Raw genomic sequence first — 16,970 nt, 5'->3', positions numbered from 1 at the left:
CAAAGACGTTCAGTTTGTAAATATATATTTATATTCACATTATATTGTAAATAATATAACTCTCCAAAAATAAAAATAGAAAAAAAAACCCCAAATAAACCAATTCAAAAATGGGTAAAGGTCTTAAGTAGACAAGCTTCCAAAGGAGATATTCAGATGGCCAATAAGCACATGAAAAAATTTCCCACCTTACTGATCATTAGGGAAATGAAAATCAAAACCTGTGATACCAATTCCCACCCATCAGTATAGTCATTTTCAAAAAAAAAAACAAAAACAAAGTAACAAATGTTGGCAAGTATGTGGAAAAAGTGGAATTGTGGTGCATTACTAGTGGGAATGTAAACCAGTGCAGCTGCTCTGGAAGAGTCTGGCAGTTCCTTGAATTGTTAAACATGGAGTTAGCATATGATTCGTGAACTACACTCCCATGTTCACATTCAAAAGAAGTGAAAACGGATTCAACCAGACACCTGTTTTCCTATGGTTCACAGCAGCATTATTCACAATAGCCAAAAGGCAGAAACAATCCAAATATCCAATGGATAAATAAAATGTGTTACATATATCCAATAGAATATTATTCAGCCATAAAGAAGTGAAATTCTGACATATGCTACAACATGGATGAACCTTAAAAACATGATGCTATGTGAAACAGGCCAGACAGAAAAGGATAAACATTTAGGAGTTCACTTATATGGGGTGTCTATAATGGGCAAATTCACATGGAGAGAAAGTAGAATGGTGATGGCCAGGGGTTGGCGGGGACAGAATAGAGAGAAAGGGGAGTTGTTATTTGATGGACATGAGTTTCAGTTTCACAGGATGAAAGGGGTTCTGAAGATGGATGATGGTGATGATTACACAACAGTATGAATACCACTGAACTGTACACTTAAATGTGGGTAAGAGGATAAATTTTAGTTTATGTGTATTTTACCACAATTTTAAAAAGCTGAAGTGAAAAATTAAATGGTCAAAGTAAAAGGAAGCTTGTGACTCAAATGCATTTAGAAACCTGTTATTTAAATAAAAGGAAAGAAGTATGCACTCAGCCTTTCATATGTGCACAATACCGTGACCCAGGACCACATGACGGAGGGGCCTCTTCTTTTTTTAATTATTATTTTTTTAATTGAAGTACCATCAGTCACAGTGTGTCAATTTCTGTTGTACAGCACAATATCCCAGTCATGCATATATACATACATATATTTGTTTTCATATTTTTTCATTAAAGGTTATTACAAGCTATTGAACATAGTGCCCTGTGCTATACTGAAGAAACTTTTTTAAAATCTATTTTCATATATAGTGGCTAACATTTGCATATTTCAAACTCCCAAATTTACCCCTTCCCACCCCCTTTCGCAGGTAACCATAAGATTGTTTACTATGTCTGCGAGTCTGTTTCTGTTATGTAAATGAGTTCATAGTGTCCTTTTTTTTTTTTTTTTAAGATTCTACCTATGAGTGATATCATATGGTATTTTTCTTTATTTCTGGCTTACTTCACTTAGAATGAAAATCTCTAGGTCCAGCCTCTTTGTGGCAAATGGCATTATTTTATTATTTTTATGGCTGAATAGTATTCCATTATATAAATATACCACAACTTCTTTATCTAGTCATCTGTCCATGGACGTTTAGGTTGTTTCCATGTCTTGGCTATTGTATATCGTGCTGCTATGAAGATGACTCTTTATATCCATGCTCCAAGAACAAATGAAAAGAAAAGATGAAAGAGTCACCACTTTACCACCCCCAAGAATTAACAAGCTAAGCATAGAGTGGTAACGGCTGCTAAATCAAAAAGAGAAGAAAGCACACACTAGGTGCCTCCTAATGGAAGAACGGCACACCACTGACAGACTTGCCAAAGGGATGAAACACAATTTGGACCAAGACTCTGGATCCAGCCACCAATTTTCAGGAACACAGATCAGAGGAAAATGCAGAAGGTACAATGCCTCACAAGTGTGTGATCAACAAAATGTACACTGTGAAAAAATCTATAGGGCACACAGTCTGTTATTCACCAGAAAAGAAAGGGATGGAGGGAGAACCTGTAAATTAAGAGACTATCCACCCCCCAAAATATGATCAAATTTTTAAAAATTGGGCAGGACTAATGAACTCTACTGTGTGGAGATGCTCTCTTGGGCAATAAAATGATTAAAAAAAAAAAAAACAGCAAGTGATTCCAACAGAAGGAAGTGATTCCTCTTGAAGGGCAAAGGCAGCTGTGACAATGGGGACAGAGCACATGAAGGGCTCATAGGGTGCCTGGCTAAGTTCTAGTCTATTTCTTGACCTGGCTGAAAACTACAAGAGTGTTCACTTCATAATAATTCACTATACTATGTTTTGTGAGTCATTTTCTATACCTGTTTTATTTCAGAATTTTAACAACAGTTTTAAAATTAACATTTCTTTTATACGAAATATATAATTGGTATACACACATCTTTGATTTTCTTGCTCTCTACTTTTTTTTTTAACAAGTTTGTTCAACTCAAAATCCAACAAGATCTACACATGCATTAAGCTGACACATTTTTTTAAGTCTCTCTTGAAGTTCCTCCTTTCCTCTTTTCTCCTCCTTTTAACTTATTTGTTGACAAAATCAGATCGTTTGACCACAAGGTTTCCCACATTCTAGACCTTCCTGACTGTCTCATATGATATGGCTTCACATTTCCTACCTCCTGTGAACTGCTTTTAGATCCACAGGCTGTGATCAGACTTTAGGGTTAGTTGGTTTAGCAAAACTACAGCTCCTCTCTCCTGAGCTGTGTTATATAAATGAAGTTTTTTGTGTGCATATTCTTTTTCTTTTTTCCTTAAATGAAAAAAATGGGGGGGAGGGATAGAGCACATTTGGTAGAGTGCATCTTTAGCATGTATGAGGTCCTGGGTTCAATCCCCTGTAGATCCATTAAAAAATAAATAAATATATTATAAAACTCCTAAAGGAAAACATAGGCAGAACTCTGTTGGACACAAACCACAGCAATATATTGTTTGAACCAGCTCCTGGAGTAATGGAAATAAAAGCAAAATAAACAAATGGAATCTAATTAAACTTAAAGGCTTTTGCACAGCTAAGAATACCATGAACAAAATGAAAAGACAACCTACAGAATGGGAGAAAATATTTGCAAATGATGTGACTGACAAGGGATTACTTTCCAAAACATACAAACAGCTCATACAGCTTAATATAAAATTAAAAACACAAGCAAACCAATCAAAAGATGGGCAGAAGATCTCTATAGACATCTCTCCAAAGAAGACATCCAGATGTCCAACAAGCACATGAAAAGATGCTCAGCATCACTAATTGTTAGAGAAATGCAAATCAAAACTACAATCAGGTATATCACCTCACACCAGTCAGAATGGCCATCATTAAGAAGTCTGCAAACCATAAATGCTAGAGAGGTTGTGGAGAAAAGGGAACCCTCCTACACTGTTGGTGGGAATGTAACTTGGTCCAGCCACTATGGAGGACAGTATGGAGGTTCCTTAAAAACACTAAAAATAGACTTACCCTATGATCCAGCAATCCCACTCCTGGGCATATATCCGGACAAAAATATAATTCAAAAAGACACATGTACCCCAATGTTCACAGCAGCACTATTTACAATACTCAGGACATGGAAACAACCTAAATGTCCACTGACAGATTAACTGGATACAGAAGATGTGTGTATATATGTGTACACACACACACACACACACACACACACACACACACACACACACACACACACGGAATACTACTCAGCCATAAAAAGGATAAAATAATGCCATTTACAACAGCATGGATGGACCTGAAAATTGTCGTTCTAAGTGAACTAAGCCAGAAATATAGAGAAACATGTCATACGATATTGCTTATATGTGGAATCTAAAAGGGAAGACACAAATGAACTTATCTACAAATCAGAAACAGACTAACAGACATAGAGAACAAACTTATGATTATCAGAGGGTAAAGGAGGTGGGAAGGGATAAACCAGGAATTTGAAAATTCCACCTCTTGGGGAGTGACGGAAATGTTAACTATTTTGATTGTGGTAGTGATTTCTTTGGTGTATATATCTATCAGAAGTCATCAAATTGTACATCAGAAATATGTGTAGTTTACAGAAAGGAACCACACCACAATAAAGGTGTTAAAAATAAATAAATATATACTTTTTTTAAGTTTTTAAAAAATAAGTGCAAATTATATTTTTTATAATGTATGATTTAAGTATTTAATATCATCAGCTTTGCTTATAATTTATGAACACATTGTAAATCTAGAAAACCTCAGGCAGAAGAGGTCTAGTTGTGTAACACAACTCCAGGACAACTGCAACATACCCAGTCATGTTACACAAGCCCTGAAAACACTGTTATGTGGAAGCACTGAACTCACCTGTTGGAAGGCTTGAATTGTAGCTGAGTAGGCGCGAAGAGACAGACAAAATTTCAACAAATTCTGCTGTAGTGGTGACAGAAACTGAAATGCAGCTTCCAATATCTCATGATAATAGGAATAATCAGTACCTGTCAAGAAGAACATTAATCAAAATCATCATACACGACTAGAGCCATCCAAGTCAGACAGCTCATGAAGAACACGATGGCGAAATTTCTCCGCTATACTCTCTCGAACTGCTGGCAAATGCTTGCAATTCCTTGGTGCACACAACGCAGCTGGACTCTTCCTCTCCTTTTCCTTTGCTCAGACTCTTCCCTCTCCCTGGACTGTGATGTTCCCACTTCCCTGGATGACTGACCCCTACCTACTTTCTCATGAAGAATTCAGCAGTGAGATCACCTATTCCAGGGAGGGGCCCCCAGTCCCCACTCCATGCCTCACTGGACCAAGTTCATCTCTTCTGTGCTCCCATAGTATTTCATTGTCACACCATTTACTAAATTACTTATTCACTATTACATCTCCCCAAATGGTCTTTGAGCCCCCCAAAGGCAGAAATTATGACTTGCCTTTGTGTTCCCAGTGCTGGGCACGTTATCTACTCAAATAACCCAAAAAAACTGAGCAGGGTGATAAGGAAGTTCAAGGTATTAAAGGATACTGAAGAAACTGTAGTTTGGGGAGAAGCATTAAAACAACAACTGAAAGTGAGGAGGGTATAGCTCAGTGGTGGAGTGCATGACTAGCACGCACAAGATCCTGGGTTCAATTTGCAGTACCTCTGCTTAAAAAAATAAACAAAAAGAAAACCCAAAATTACCTCACTCCCTTAAGAAAAAAAAAAAAAGAAAAAATTGAAAGAAAAAAAGGTAACAAACAACAACTGGAAGAAATTATCTGAGGGAAAACAAACATGTACCAGTATGAAAAAATCCCCAGGATATAGTAAATGACAAGTACAAGGTACCAAACAATGTATATAGTACACTTTTTATACTGCAAGAAAGAATAAAAAAGAATAGATACATATGTGTTTGTTATTAAAAAAAAAAGGGAAAAAAAAAACACTGAAAGCTAGACAAATTAATTTAAATGCCTATAAAAATCAGGAGAGAAACAGAAGAAAAGGAAGATTTTTCTGTTATAGACTTTCATATAGCTTTGACTTTCAAATCAGTTATCTATACATAAAAAAATTTTAAGAAAAATATTAACATTTCAAATAGCAAAACAGAAAATGCTTCATAAGGCATTAGCATCTTCTAAGTAGAAAAAGAGATCAGAAAGAAATACTTCAAAAGGTTGCCAGAATGTTAACAGTGAATATCTTTGGGTAGTGGGACTATAAATAATATTTCAAATAAAACGTTTAACATACTTTTATGATTACTTCCAAGAACTCATACTCCCTAATTTTCACAAGAACACATTATCATTTATATTGAAGAAATGTCATTGTAAATGTCAGAGTTCAAATTTCATTTAAAACCCACTTGATAAATTTGTTTTATGAAATCATAAACTAAAAATTTTTTTTTTGATAACGCAAACAATTCTACTTGACTCTCCATTCCATCACTAAAGCTGGGAGATGCTGGTTCAAAACCTTTAATTTAGGTACTTAAATCGCAACAAAAGAGATTCAGATTTGACTTTTCAAATATGTATTAATTTTTTAAAAATCAAAAAGTTAAAATCAGCTCAGCCAAATATTAACAGCAGTCATATGATTCTTACACATTTTCTCTTCAACAAGGACTTATGCCTGTCAATGTAATAGTCAAGGTTTTACAACTCATGTATCAGCATCTTTGACAACTAATGTGTACACTCTACGTAGCTTCTACCAAATTAGAAAATGTTTGTCAAAGTACATCAGAAACCTGTAAACAACTGCTACCTTGACAGTCGAGTTGTGGGTGGCTGGCATGCAGGATGGAAAACATTCTGAATGGCACTGACTTAGTGATAACAAACAACGGATAATAGAGCACTTGTGAAATCAGTTTGTAACTGAAATCAGTTTGTAAAGAGTGAATCAAATCGGATGGTTATTAAGTTAATACTAAATGATTTTAAATGAATTTGACTTCCACAAAATATTCACACAGCACTTTCAATAAAAGAACTCAAAAGAACAAAAACAAGGGGAGAAAAAAAAATCAAAGGTAGTTCTTACAGCCAGTTATAAACTTCAAAAATAATTATTAGTTTGTGTTGGTTCTGCTGGTGACCATCACAACTCTAGTCGTTAAAGATAAAAATGTTTTCCATTACCTGCAATGTCACACATACTCTGACAGAAACCAATTTTTCTAATACTTTCCCAGACACCAAAGTCACAGAAACATTTGCTTCAATTTTACCATGATGATCTGATGATCCAAAGTTTTGACTGGCTTCTACAAAATTCCAAAATTTCTCTTGACTGTCTTCTGCTAAAAACTCACTGGGAGGAAAGGGGGAAATACCAGAAATTAAACAACTTAGTAAAATCTTCTAATATAAGCTATATTACTAAGGAGAATAAAATTCATTTTTTAAGTTTCCAAATGTCTATAGTTTGGCTTTTAATTTATAATATATATTATACACAAACATGTATAACATGTTTCTTAATGATAAGCAAGTCTTCCTAGCTGATTAGCTATTAATAGATAATTAGCTTCGTAGTTTATTCACTTAATAACTTAATGAGTATGCATTAAGAAACCTAGAATAATAAAAACAATGTCACAACAGGGAAGTCCCAATATAAAGAAAGCTTATGAAACCTCATTTGTGAAAATGCTGTTGGCACTGGAAGCAGAATTAGGAATTGATAATTCCAGTACTAGTTCTGCTCACTCATTTTCTGAAAAACTTAACCAGGAACAAAAAATGTGTTTGCCTAAGGTCCTCCCAAGGGAAATATAAACCCTAGAAAGATGTCTAGGACACGAAAGGCAGCATGTTGTAGTCTTTTAATATCCATAAATTCACATTTTCGAGATCAGATTTTACTTTAAAGTTGGCACTAATTTAATAAAATCGGATCCCCAAATTTAATGCCGTCTTAATTTTTTTCTTGACTTTGTATTACTGCCCTAAAATAATGGCTATGCTAAATTTCCCTTCATTCAAAAGTCTAAAATCCTTTAAAAAAAAAAAAAAAAGCATGTTCTAATTGAACGGTTCATGTAAATTGGTCATCTTCTCCTCCAAGCCACAGGGATGGAGTGGTGGTCTTTCCCTGACTTAAAGCCAACTACAGATCTGGGTCTCAGCTTACCTAGCCAAAGGAAGACTTTCCCATTACTTGTCAACACTGGGCTGTACAACTCTCACGCTACTCCACAGCTAGACACAGAAATATGGGGAAAAATAAGAAGCATTTCCTGGTAATGCACAGCTTCTCTAAAAATAGGTTTCCTAAAACACCCATTATCATAATGTATTAAATTATCTAGGGCCTCCTTGCGTGGGGCATTTTCCTAGGCTTTCTAATAACTGACACAGACATCATCCCAACCTTATAACAGCTTATAGTCTAAGAAAACAGGTACCGAGACAGATAGATTATGATATGCAAATACACACTAAATTCATGAATTATAGCTGCACTTACAAGCTAGCAGAAGAGGGGAGAGAGAATACACCCGTCAGTTGTGGTGAGAACATGGATTCACTTAAACTAAGACCCTCCTACAAAGGCCACTTGCTCATAAATATACGCTTTTCATATAATTACAGGAAAACTTCTTAAACACACAATCTTTTGCATCCCACTGCATTTATAAGTCTTACAATATATAAGTGTCAATGAGTCTTAAGGAAATTAATTACCATATCCAATGAACTAATCCATGGAAGACAGGAACAATATAAGGTATTATTAAAAGGAACGCTGCCAATTGTTTCCATTACACTTACATGTGTTTGCTTTTCGTTTTAAATTGTTTTGTAGCTTCTTATACTTATTCCACTCAGTAAAAAAATCTAGTTTTACAGATGAAATTGAATGATGTCTGGGATTTGCTTTAAAATATTTCAGTGGGGGAAGGGAAGAGAAGAGTGTGGTGGTGGTGGTAGTTATTGGACTTGAGCTGACAACTGCTAAACCTGGGCGACAAGTAGAGGGAGGGAGGGCACATTCCATACGCCACTCTCTCCACTCATAAACGTTCTGAAATGTCACAATAAAAAGGTTTTCACCTATGGCAAAAGAAAGAAAAACTAGAACAACCCGAATATCCACCACATAGCAAATATCTGGTAGTAAACTTGTTTAACAAGGTTACTGTGGGAGATCAGAATTGGTCTTCCTTCTATACAGAAGGAAGGGGAAGGGAAATGCACATTTAAGGAGGGCCTACGACATGACAGGCACTGTGCTCAGAACACTCTCCCATGTCCTCAAACCCTCAGAGCCACTCTGAGTTACAATCATTTTTTAGAATAAAGAAACTGCAATTCAGAGAGGTTATTAACTCACTTAAAGGCACAGAGTTAGGAAATGAAAACTGTAATTTACATTCCAATCTCAATCAATCAAGTCTATCATGCTGCATTCTTGGGCCATTACAGTATCTAAGAACTCAATAAATGATCACTTGTTTCAATTTTAATAATTACTTTATTTACACCTATTTCTGTTAGTAACCATAGCAGCTCAGAACATATTCAGGGGTCTACCTAATTAAGTATGTATCACTCCACGGACAATCAGAAAGCTACAAACCCTAAGTCAACATCAGCTTCAATCTAAAAGTACACATGGGAGTATTTTTAGTCCCTAAGAGCCAGATGCAAGGAAGGCAAAAGGTCTGTGTGAGCCACATGCCTCGATGTGTGGATAGAGTCTGTTCCTTCTCCCTCCCGCCATGGACTGTGCTGGGATCCACCATCAACGTCCACCCTGGACCCGGAGGGAAGGCATGGCCTCAGCCTTGGAGGTGAATGTAGAGTGATTTCAAGTAAGCACAGCTCATCTCTGAGTTGCCTACGTGTCCCATTACCTTGGCAAATTGTCTGCAAACAGCCACAGGAGAAGACTAAAAATAGTGAACCAAGACGGCAAATGGCCAGTGTACCATGAAAAGTGGCGACGCTTGCGATAGGTAACTTGGTGAAGTTTACAATACTCCCTTCAGAGATCAAAGAAACTGAAAACAACTGATCAATTAAGGTGGACAATTTTAGCATACTTTCTCAAAAGTCCACACGCGTATGTCATCAGAGTCTTCTAAGACGATATACAAAAACCAAGAAATATGTTAGTGTGAGTGAGAGGAACGCAATGTCACTCAGTTAAGAATACTAAGCAGAATATATAAAACATCTGCTACGGTGAGTTGCACAAAATTATTTAGAAAGTGATAGTAAGTCTCACTGACTTAGTTTTATACCAGACAAGTCAACCAGACTAAAGGCAGCAGAAAGGAAGAAATGTTCAGTTATGAGGCTCAGGCTGTCTAGGACCGCAAACAACCTTCAGCCACTTCACTCTGACAACCACCCGAGATCTAACAAAGTGCTGAGGCCTGAGGAGCCCCACCCACTGACCCAATCAGTTACTGTAACACTGCTATGAAATACATGCAGTGGGGGTCTAGGGCCTGAGGGGAGAAGGGGATTGGTTGGTTGGGTTTTTGGAGTTGTTTTGGGGTTTTGCCATTTTGTTGCTGATATTGCTGAGAAAACGGACAGAGAAGTGATGGGAGAGAGTGTGTTCAGCAGAAAGTCCCGGAGGCTTCTCAGCAAGTCAAGACCAGTCTCCTACGTGGCCCACGTTCCCACTGGCCTCTCAATACCACATGGGGCTTTTCCCTAGGAGATGCAACTGTTCATATACACCATCAACATAAACTTTTCACTCACATTCTTCTAGGGATTAAGGGGGAAGACATTCAAAGATAAAATTCTAGGCTGAAGCTCACAAAAGTAAGACCACAAAGTTAAGTGAAATAACGCAACAGTTCACATTTCCAGCACTGTCAAATTCTGAGGATTTACCCAATGCTTGCTGTTCAACCCACTTAAAGGTATGCTTTAGAAAGATCCTCTAGAAGGAGGGTGGAGCTCCGTGGCAGAGGGCACACTTCGCCTGCATGAGGTCCCGGGTTCAATCCCCAATACTTCCATTTTTAAAAAAAGAAAGAAAGAAAGAAAGACTCCCTATAGATCCTAGCTGTATATTATCTGAGATACAATAAAAATAAATTCCTATCTATTAACAAAAAACTGGCTAAAAGAGAGGCATCTGGTTGTATTTATATTATGAACACTAACTAAACAATACACTTGGATTATAAAATCGCCCAAGAAATCACTGACTATATTGCATTTTATCAATCTGAAGACACTGTCAATTTTAAGACATGTCATTATTTTATGAAACACTAAGAATGAAAGACGCTAACAATTTTAATTGTAAGCTAACATCCGTTTTTTTATTGAAGTACAGTTGGTTTATAATGTTCTGTGAGTTTCAGGTATACAGCAAAGTGACTATATATTCTTTTTCAGATTCTTTTCCATTGTTATTACATGACATTGAATACAATTCCCTGTGCTATACAGTAGGCTCTTCTTGTTTACCTATTTTATATATATATAGTAGTGTGTATATGTTAATCCCAAACTCCTAATTTATCCCTGCCCTCCCCGGCCCACCACATCTTTCTGCTTTTGTTAACCATGTAAGCTAACATCTTGATTTGATGAAATGCATCCTGATTTCGGAGAGGTTAAAATTAGATCAACTGGGGCCACTTCCTCAGCCTCCCTTGTACTCTCTACCCTGGGGGGTCTCCTGCCAAGTTCTGAGGGGCCCCCTCCCTGTCACACTCCCTTCTCTTCCTTTCATTACACACCTCCTAACACCTTCTTCGGATAAACAGAAAATGTCCTTTAAGTACAATTGTCTCTTTCCTTTTGACCACATTTATACTTTTCCTGGAAGATAACATAATAATTTAACCAATTTAATAAATTTGTCTAAAGAAGTCCCTAAGTATTATATTATAAATACAGTCGTTGCCTGCTGACAGATGCTGGGTGCAAACGGCCTGTGAACAGCACACAGCACAGTGTGCCCTGAAAGAGGCTCTTACTAAACGCATATGATGGCAACCACACTCCCTAAAAAAGCTCCTGAACATTCACTAGCTGAGCCTACATTTTTACTCTAACATGTGAAAGAGAAAAAAGGAAAAAGAGGCCTCCTTACCTGGCTTCCAGCAACAAGGGAGTGGAAAACCATTTTGTTGTAAGAGAGGTTGTGATGGCTTTTGAATCTGCCTTCACTGAGGAAAACAGCCACAGTCCAGTAAGAACAATCAAAAGTCCCATTTTATGGCAAACCCCTAAAAAGGGAGGAAAAAAAATGTTTTGTTACAAGGCAATGTTTAAACCTGAGTCCTAATACTTAGACACACACAATAACATGAATATTACAGAAATAGAAATGCTCCCGAAACCGAACAGCACCCACTGTCTAGACAGTTCAATAGATAATCTGCGGAGTGACCGACACACAATGAAAGGTGTGTGGTTCATTACACTCTCCCACAAAGGCTCCACTTGGTTTCCTGGGCACCTACACTACACAGAAGTGTAACAGTCATACTTTATGAAGCATAGGAGGAAAGCTGAGACAGAAGCTCAGCTTCTGGATGGATGTAACAGGCTGACCTGTATGCCCCAAAAAAGATACAGCAAAGTTCTACCCTCCCAGGACCTCGGAATGTGAACTTGTCTGGAAACAGGGTCTTTACAGAGGTAATCAAGTTAAAATGAGATCATTAGGGCAGGCCCTGACCCAATGCCTGGTGTTATAAAAAAGGGGAAATTGGGGCAGAGAGACAGGTACACAGAGTGAAGGCTACGGTGAGGAGACACGGAGAGAAGGCCAGGTAAAGACGGAGGCAGAACTGGAGTTTATACAGCAAGCTGTGAACACCTGGGGCTCCTAGAAGCTGGAACAGGCAAAGAAAGATCCTCCCTGTCAGGTTTCAGAAGGAACACGGTCCTTTGACACCTTAACTCAGAGATTCCAGACTCCATAACTTTGTAAGACAATAAACGTTGTTTCAGTTTATTTGTTTGTTGTTTGTGGTCATTTGTTAGAATGGCCTTAGGAAGCTAGTATGATAAGTCTTGAATGAAAACTCAAATCTAGGTTTGGGAATGAGGAAATGTAGGAAGTCAATAGGTCCACATCTACAAAATAAGGAAGTTGGGGTCACTAGTAAATCTCACGGCCATAGGATGCAGGCTTCCTAAATCCCCAGCTTCCTCAGCACACTGCGACCCTCATGGCATCCACATCATTCCAGAAAAAGGTCTTCAGTTGCAGACTTCTTTGATCTGATTTTTCAACAGAACCCTAACCAGACTTCCCCTGGGCTATAGAAAAGTCTGCATCCAAGTTCCACCCATCTGAATGGAAACACAAGGGGACATGAATCCATGGGAAACACTAAACCAAACTTGTGCTTCTGAATGTTAATGGCTCACCCCAATTCCCTGACACTAGTTATAAAACATACTGTTGGGGGAGACAATCCAATCCATATTGCAGTGACCAATCAGTATCTTCTTTTTACAAAAAGCATTATCGTTTGTGTCAACATCTTGCTTCATACAACACACAATGTCTCTGAAGAACAATGGTCAAAAGCAAAATCAATTATAAGAAATAGAAAAGTTGCTGTTACAAGAGTTTTAACTTTAGGCACTGCCAGTTTCTTTGGAAACAAACAAAAAAGAATGAACATCCCATTTATAAATAAGAACTTAAAAAAATCAACACCGGTAGAGATTAAGACTAAAACCTAGGGCAGACCTCTGACAATGAAACCTGCCAGCAGTGGCTCCTGGCTTGGGGATGCGGGCGTTGTGGTGACACAGGCCCCTTTCAGAATGGAGCAATAGTTACTGACATTTCCTGCAGGGGAGCAAGAAGGACCCTAGCTCTTACATCCAATGTCAGATCATTCAAAAGCTCTCTTAGACACCCTCCCCTGGAGGTCTGTGGACTGCAGCATCAGAAACCCACACTGCATGAGAACACAGGCTAGTAAAAAAAAACCTTTAGAGTCAGGGACCTGTGAGCAATTCCTGAGTTTGCTACTTGCTAGCAGTTTAACCACAGCTAGGCGCGTTACCTAATAACTCCTCCACCCTCAGTCTCGCACACTCTAGAATAGGAGTAACAGTACCAGCCACACCAGGTCACTGGGAGACAGGGAAAGCAATGTGAAAGTCACTTCGTAAAGTGCCAAGGACTATACCAGAATCAACTGTTCCAGTAAAATGGGTCATCACAAGGAAAAGAAACAGAAAGTCATCTTCTACATTATAGAATAACCCTCATCTTTATTACATGGTCTCAAAAATAAGTCTTGGAAAGGTATCCTCTGTGGCTAGGGGAAAAAAATCCAAAAAGTTCTCCCCCAAAGTCTCTTAGCTTCTAAACTGGAGACAGCACAGGAACTATGTTGGAGCAATATTATGTTCCGGCTATGTTTACAATGTGTCCTGAGGGACCTAGACGTGCGCTCCCCCAGAAGTGGTGATTCCAGGTGAGAGATGGGATGCCACTGCGCACTGATCCACGCTGACAGCATGCACAGGGTGGGCAGGGGCCTGGGAGTGGGAGAAGGCCCCAAGAAGACACCAGCATTTACTGAGCAATGACTCCCAGCAAAATCACCCTGGACAGCGGCACTGTCAGGGCTCGGCATACACCACGTTATCCCGTCTTCCACACAACACCCAGGAGGCTGCAGCTCCCGAGGGTGGCTGCCTCGTCCTCTCTGCTCACCACAGCCAACAACAGACAGCCCACAAATACACTGCTTAAGGGATGAAACACTATCAACCCCACTTTAAAAATAAGAAAACCGAAGCTCAGAGAGGCCAAGGAACTTGCCCAACTAATAAACAGCGAAGCTTGGAGCCCACATCTGCCTATTTTTAAAAGTTCTGCAGTACCCTGCTCTCTGCCCTGGCTCTCTGGCGTTAGAAGGGGTAAGAATTCACACTGCAGACCCAGACTGAGGGAGGGCTTTATTGTGAGACCCCAGGCAAGGCCAAGGATATTCTAGGGGCAGAGTCCTTGGGACATGGGTGGCTGAGAGAGGGACAGTTTCAACCTGAAACCAAGGGTGCGGGCCTGAAGTTGCGACCAGACCAAACGGAGCAACTAGCCCAACAGACCCACACTTGGGCTGGCTTTGGGGACAGCACATGAGCTCCTCCAGAGCAGGGAGTTTCGTCTGTCACAGTCACAGGCCCAGCACAACGCTTGGAACACGGGAGGCACTCAAAATGAAATAAACAAATACGGGCTTTGTTCACCGAGGGATGAATGAAAGCCACCGGAAAAAAAGACGTGGCACCAAGAGCAAAGATGCTATGAAAAGCCTAGGATTTGAGAAGGGTGAAAATGAAAACTCTACGCACTATGACTCACCCAGAGATCCCCTTGTTCCTGGGAGCACAGTACAGCACCAGTGTGGATGAGAAAGGGAGGAGAACCATACATTAGAGAAGAGCTTTCCCACCCAGACCCCACCTCCTAGATACCACAGGGGACACCAGAGGCAACAGCTGTCCAGGGAAGCAGAAGTAAGAACCTCACTGACATGGCCTTTTGTTTGAGGATGCCTTCATTTTACGAGATCTCTTATCCCCCTGACCCTCGTGGTTCTTAAATGTTGCTTGTAAAGAGGAACAGTCTCTGAAATAACTGTCAGAATCCTCAACGTGACACTGCGTGACTGTAGGCATACTGCTTGTGGCATGGTGGAGAAATTAAAAACAATCTTCAGTAAGTTCTAGGCCCAAATGTGTATCATCTGTAAAATCTAGTATGTGGCTCGGTTTCTCTAGTTTAAATTAAAGACACTCAATTTTGCTTATTTACCTACAGCAAGGTATCAGAAATGTTAATCAAAATTATATCATGGCAAATGCTTTTTGCTTTAGGAAAACAGAAGAGATATAAATTTCTACGTCATTACCAACTTTTTCTTTTTCTATTTTTACGCTGAAGAAAACAGCTAGCAAACTTCCAAAAATCAACTTGCAGCCTGCAAGTTAATAGCTATTTGAGTTTCCACATATATGGTAACAGCAAGGAAAAAACATTAGGAAGCACCCTTCCTGAGAAATAAATTTATTTCTGAAATAATTAAACTTAATATACATTTATACATATTTGTTAAAAACCCATTTCCTGTGAGCCACATAAATCTAATTTCTGATTAAAAGATAATACACATCTGATATGAAAATGATCACAAGTAACTGCACAAAAGGTCTAACAGAATTTTCTCCATAGTTCAATTTATTCCCCTCAAGTTAAACGTGCTCTGTGAAGGTGCCACGCTGCTGTACAAAGCCATATTTATTTCCTACTTATTGTAGGAGTTTCAGCCAAATTTATCAAAGCAAGTCAAGTAGAAAGGCTACAATCATCCCTAATTTTGTGATGCTGTTATATAGCTATCTAAAACGTCTTCAAACATCACACTAAAATTGGCTGGCCAGGTGCACGATGAATGTTTCCAAAATAGTGTGGCATAGTAAAGCGTAAGACCTCAGGACTTCAAATGAACAAAATAAGCCAATTCTCAAATTGGGCAAGAAATGGAAAACAATCCAGAGATTCCGGCCAAGGAACGCGAGCAGCTCACACCCATAACTTATTGGCGATGGACGCGGATCTTATTCTTCCGGCAGGTCCCACACGAAAAGTGAAACCGGATCACTCAATTTCCATCCAACAGATCCCCACATTAATTGAAAACGGCAACCAGTATTCATCACCCGAATTCATTTTAGGGAAGACCGAGATCTACAAAAAGATCCAGTCGTTCTCCAGTCGGGGTCCTGCAAATTGCTGGTCCTCCACCCAGTCAGGGTCAGGCTCGGGCTAAATTCAGGTTAGGGCACTTCCCCCACCTCCTCCTGCACTTGGGCACACGGGTCTCAGAGCTCTTCAAGCAGGGCTCTCAACGGCTCCAGAGAGCCGCGGCCACCCTGGCAGAAAAGGCATCCTGCCCAGAGGACACTGAGGGGCAACTTGGGGCGCTCACAGGGAGGGGGAGGGCTAGGGCATGGGAGGGAAACTGAGTCAGGGAAGAAAGCGAAGCTCAAGGTGACCCGGACTCAGAGTGGCCTCGCGCCCAGACCCTCGCCCGGTCCGCGCGACCTCCCCCCGCCACCCCGGGGGTACCTGTCACCGGCCGCGCGGCGGCGGCACACGCGCCGCTCGCATCCCCTCTCCACCCCATGTCGGGACCGCACTCCGTCCGCCAAGGCACCTGCCACAACGCCTGGGCGGGGCGGGGCGGCGGCGGAGGCTGCAGCAGCTGCGCCAGTAAGCAGCCGACACGCGCCTTTCCCGCGGCTCAGCTCGCAAGCCGGCCTCGCACAGCAAGCGCCCGGCCGCCGACCGCCCTTTACTTCCGCTTCCTACTCGCCAGCCTCGGAGGACTTCCGGCTACCGAGTCGTGGTCGGGCCGCCCAGAGCGCCGCG

At 40.0% G+C, this 16,970-nt stretch overlaps 1 protein-coding gene across 1 annotated transcript in view; it reads right to left on the bottom strand.

Annotated features, from left to right (window-relative positions):
- UGGT1 (UDP-glucose glycoprotein glucosyltransferase 1) overlaps positions 1-16,909 on the bottom strand; it is a 106,398-nt gene extending 89,489 nt beyond the window's left edge. The window contains 4 exon segments of the mRNA XM_032479242.1: positions 4,436-4,566; positions 6,808-6,890; positions 11,652-11,787; positions 16,668-16,909. Coding sequence (XP_032335133.1) covers positions 4,436-4,566; positions 6,808-6,890; positions 11,652-11,787; positions 16,668-16,725 — 408 coding nt within the window. The 5' untranslated portion in view covers positions 16,726-16,909.
- Between the last annotated feature and the right edge of the window lie 61 nt (positions 16,910-16,970).

Source organism: Camelus ferus, chromosome 5 (genome assembly GCF_009834535.1).
Source record: "Camelus ferus isolate YT-003-E chromosome 5, BCGSAC_Cfer_1.0, whole genome shotgun sequence".
NCBI classification, from domain to species: domain Eukaryota; kingdom Metazoa; phylum Chordata; class Mammalia; order Artiodactyla; family Camelidae; genus Camelus; species Camelus ferus.
The sequence above is the reverse complement of the archived record's forward strand: the minus strand, read 5'-3'. Positions and strand labels throughout refer to the sequence as shown.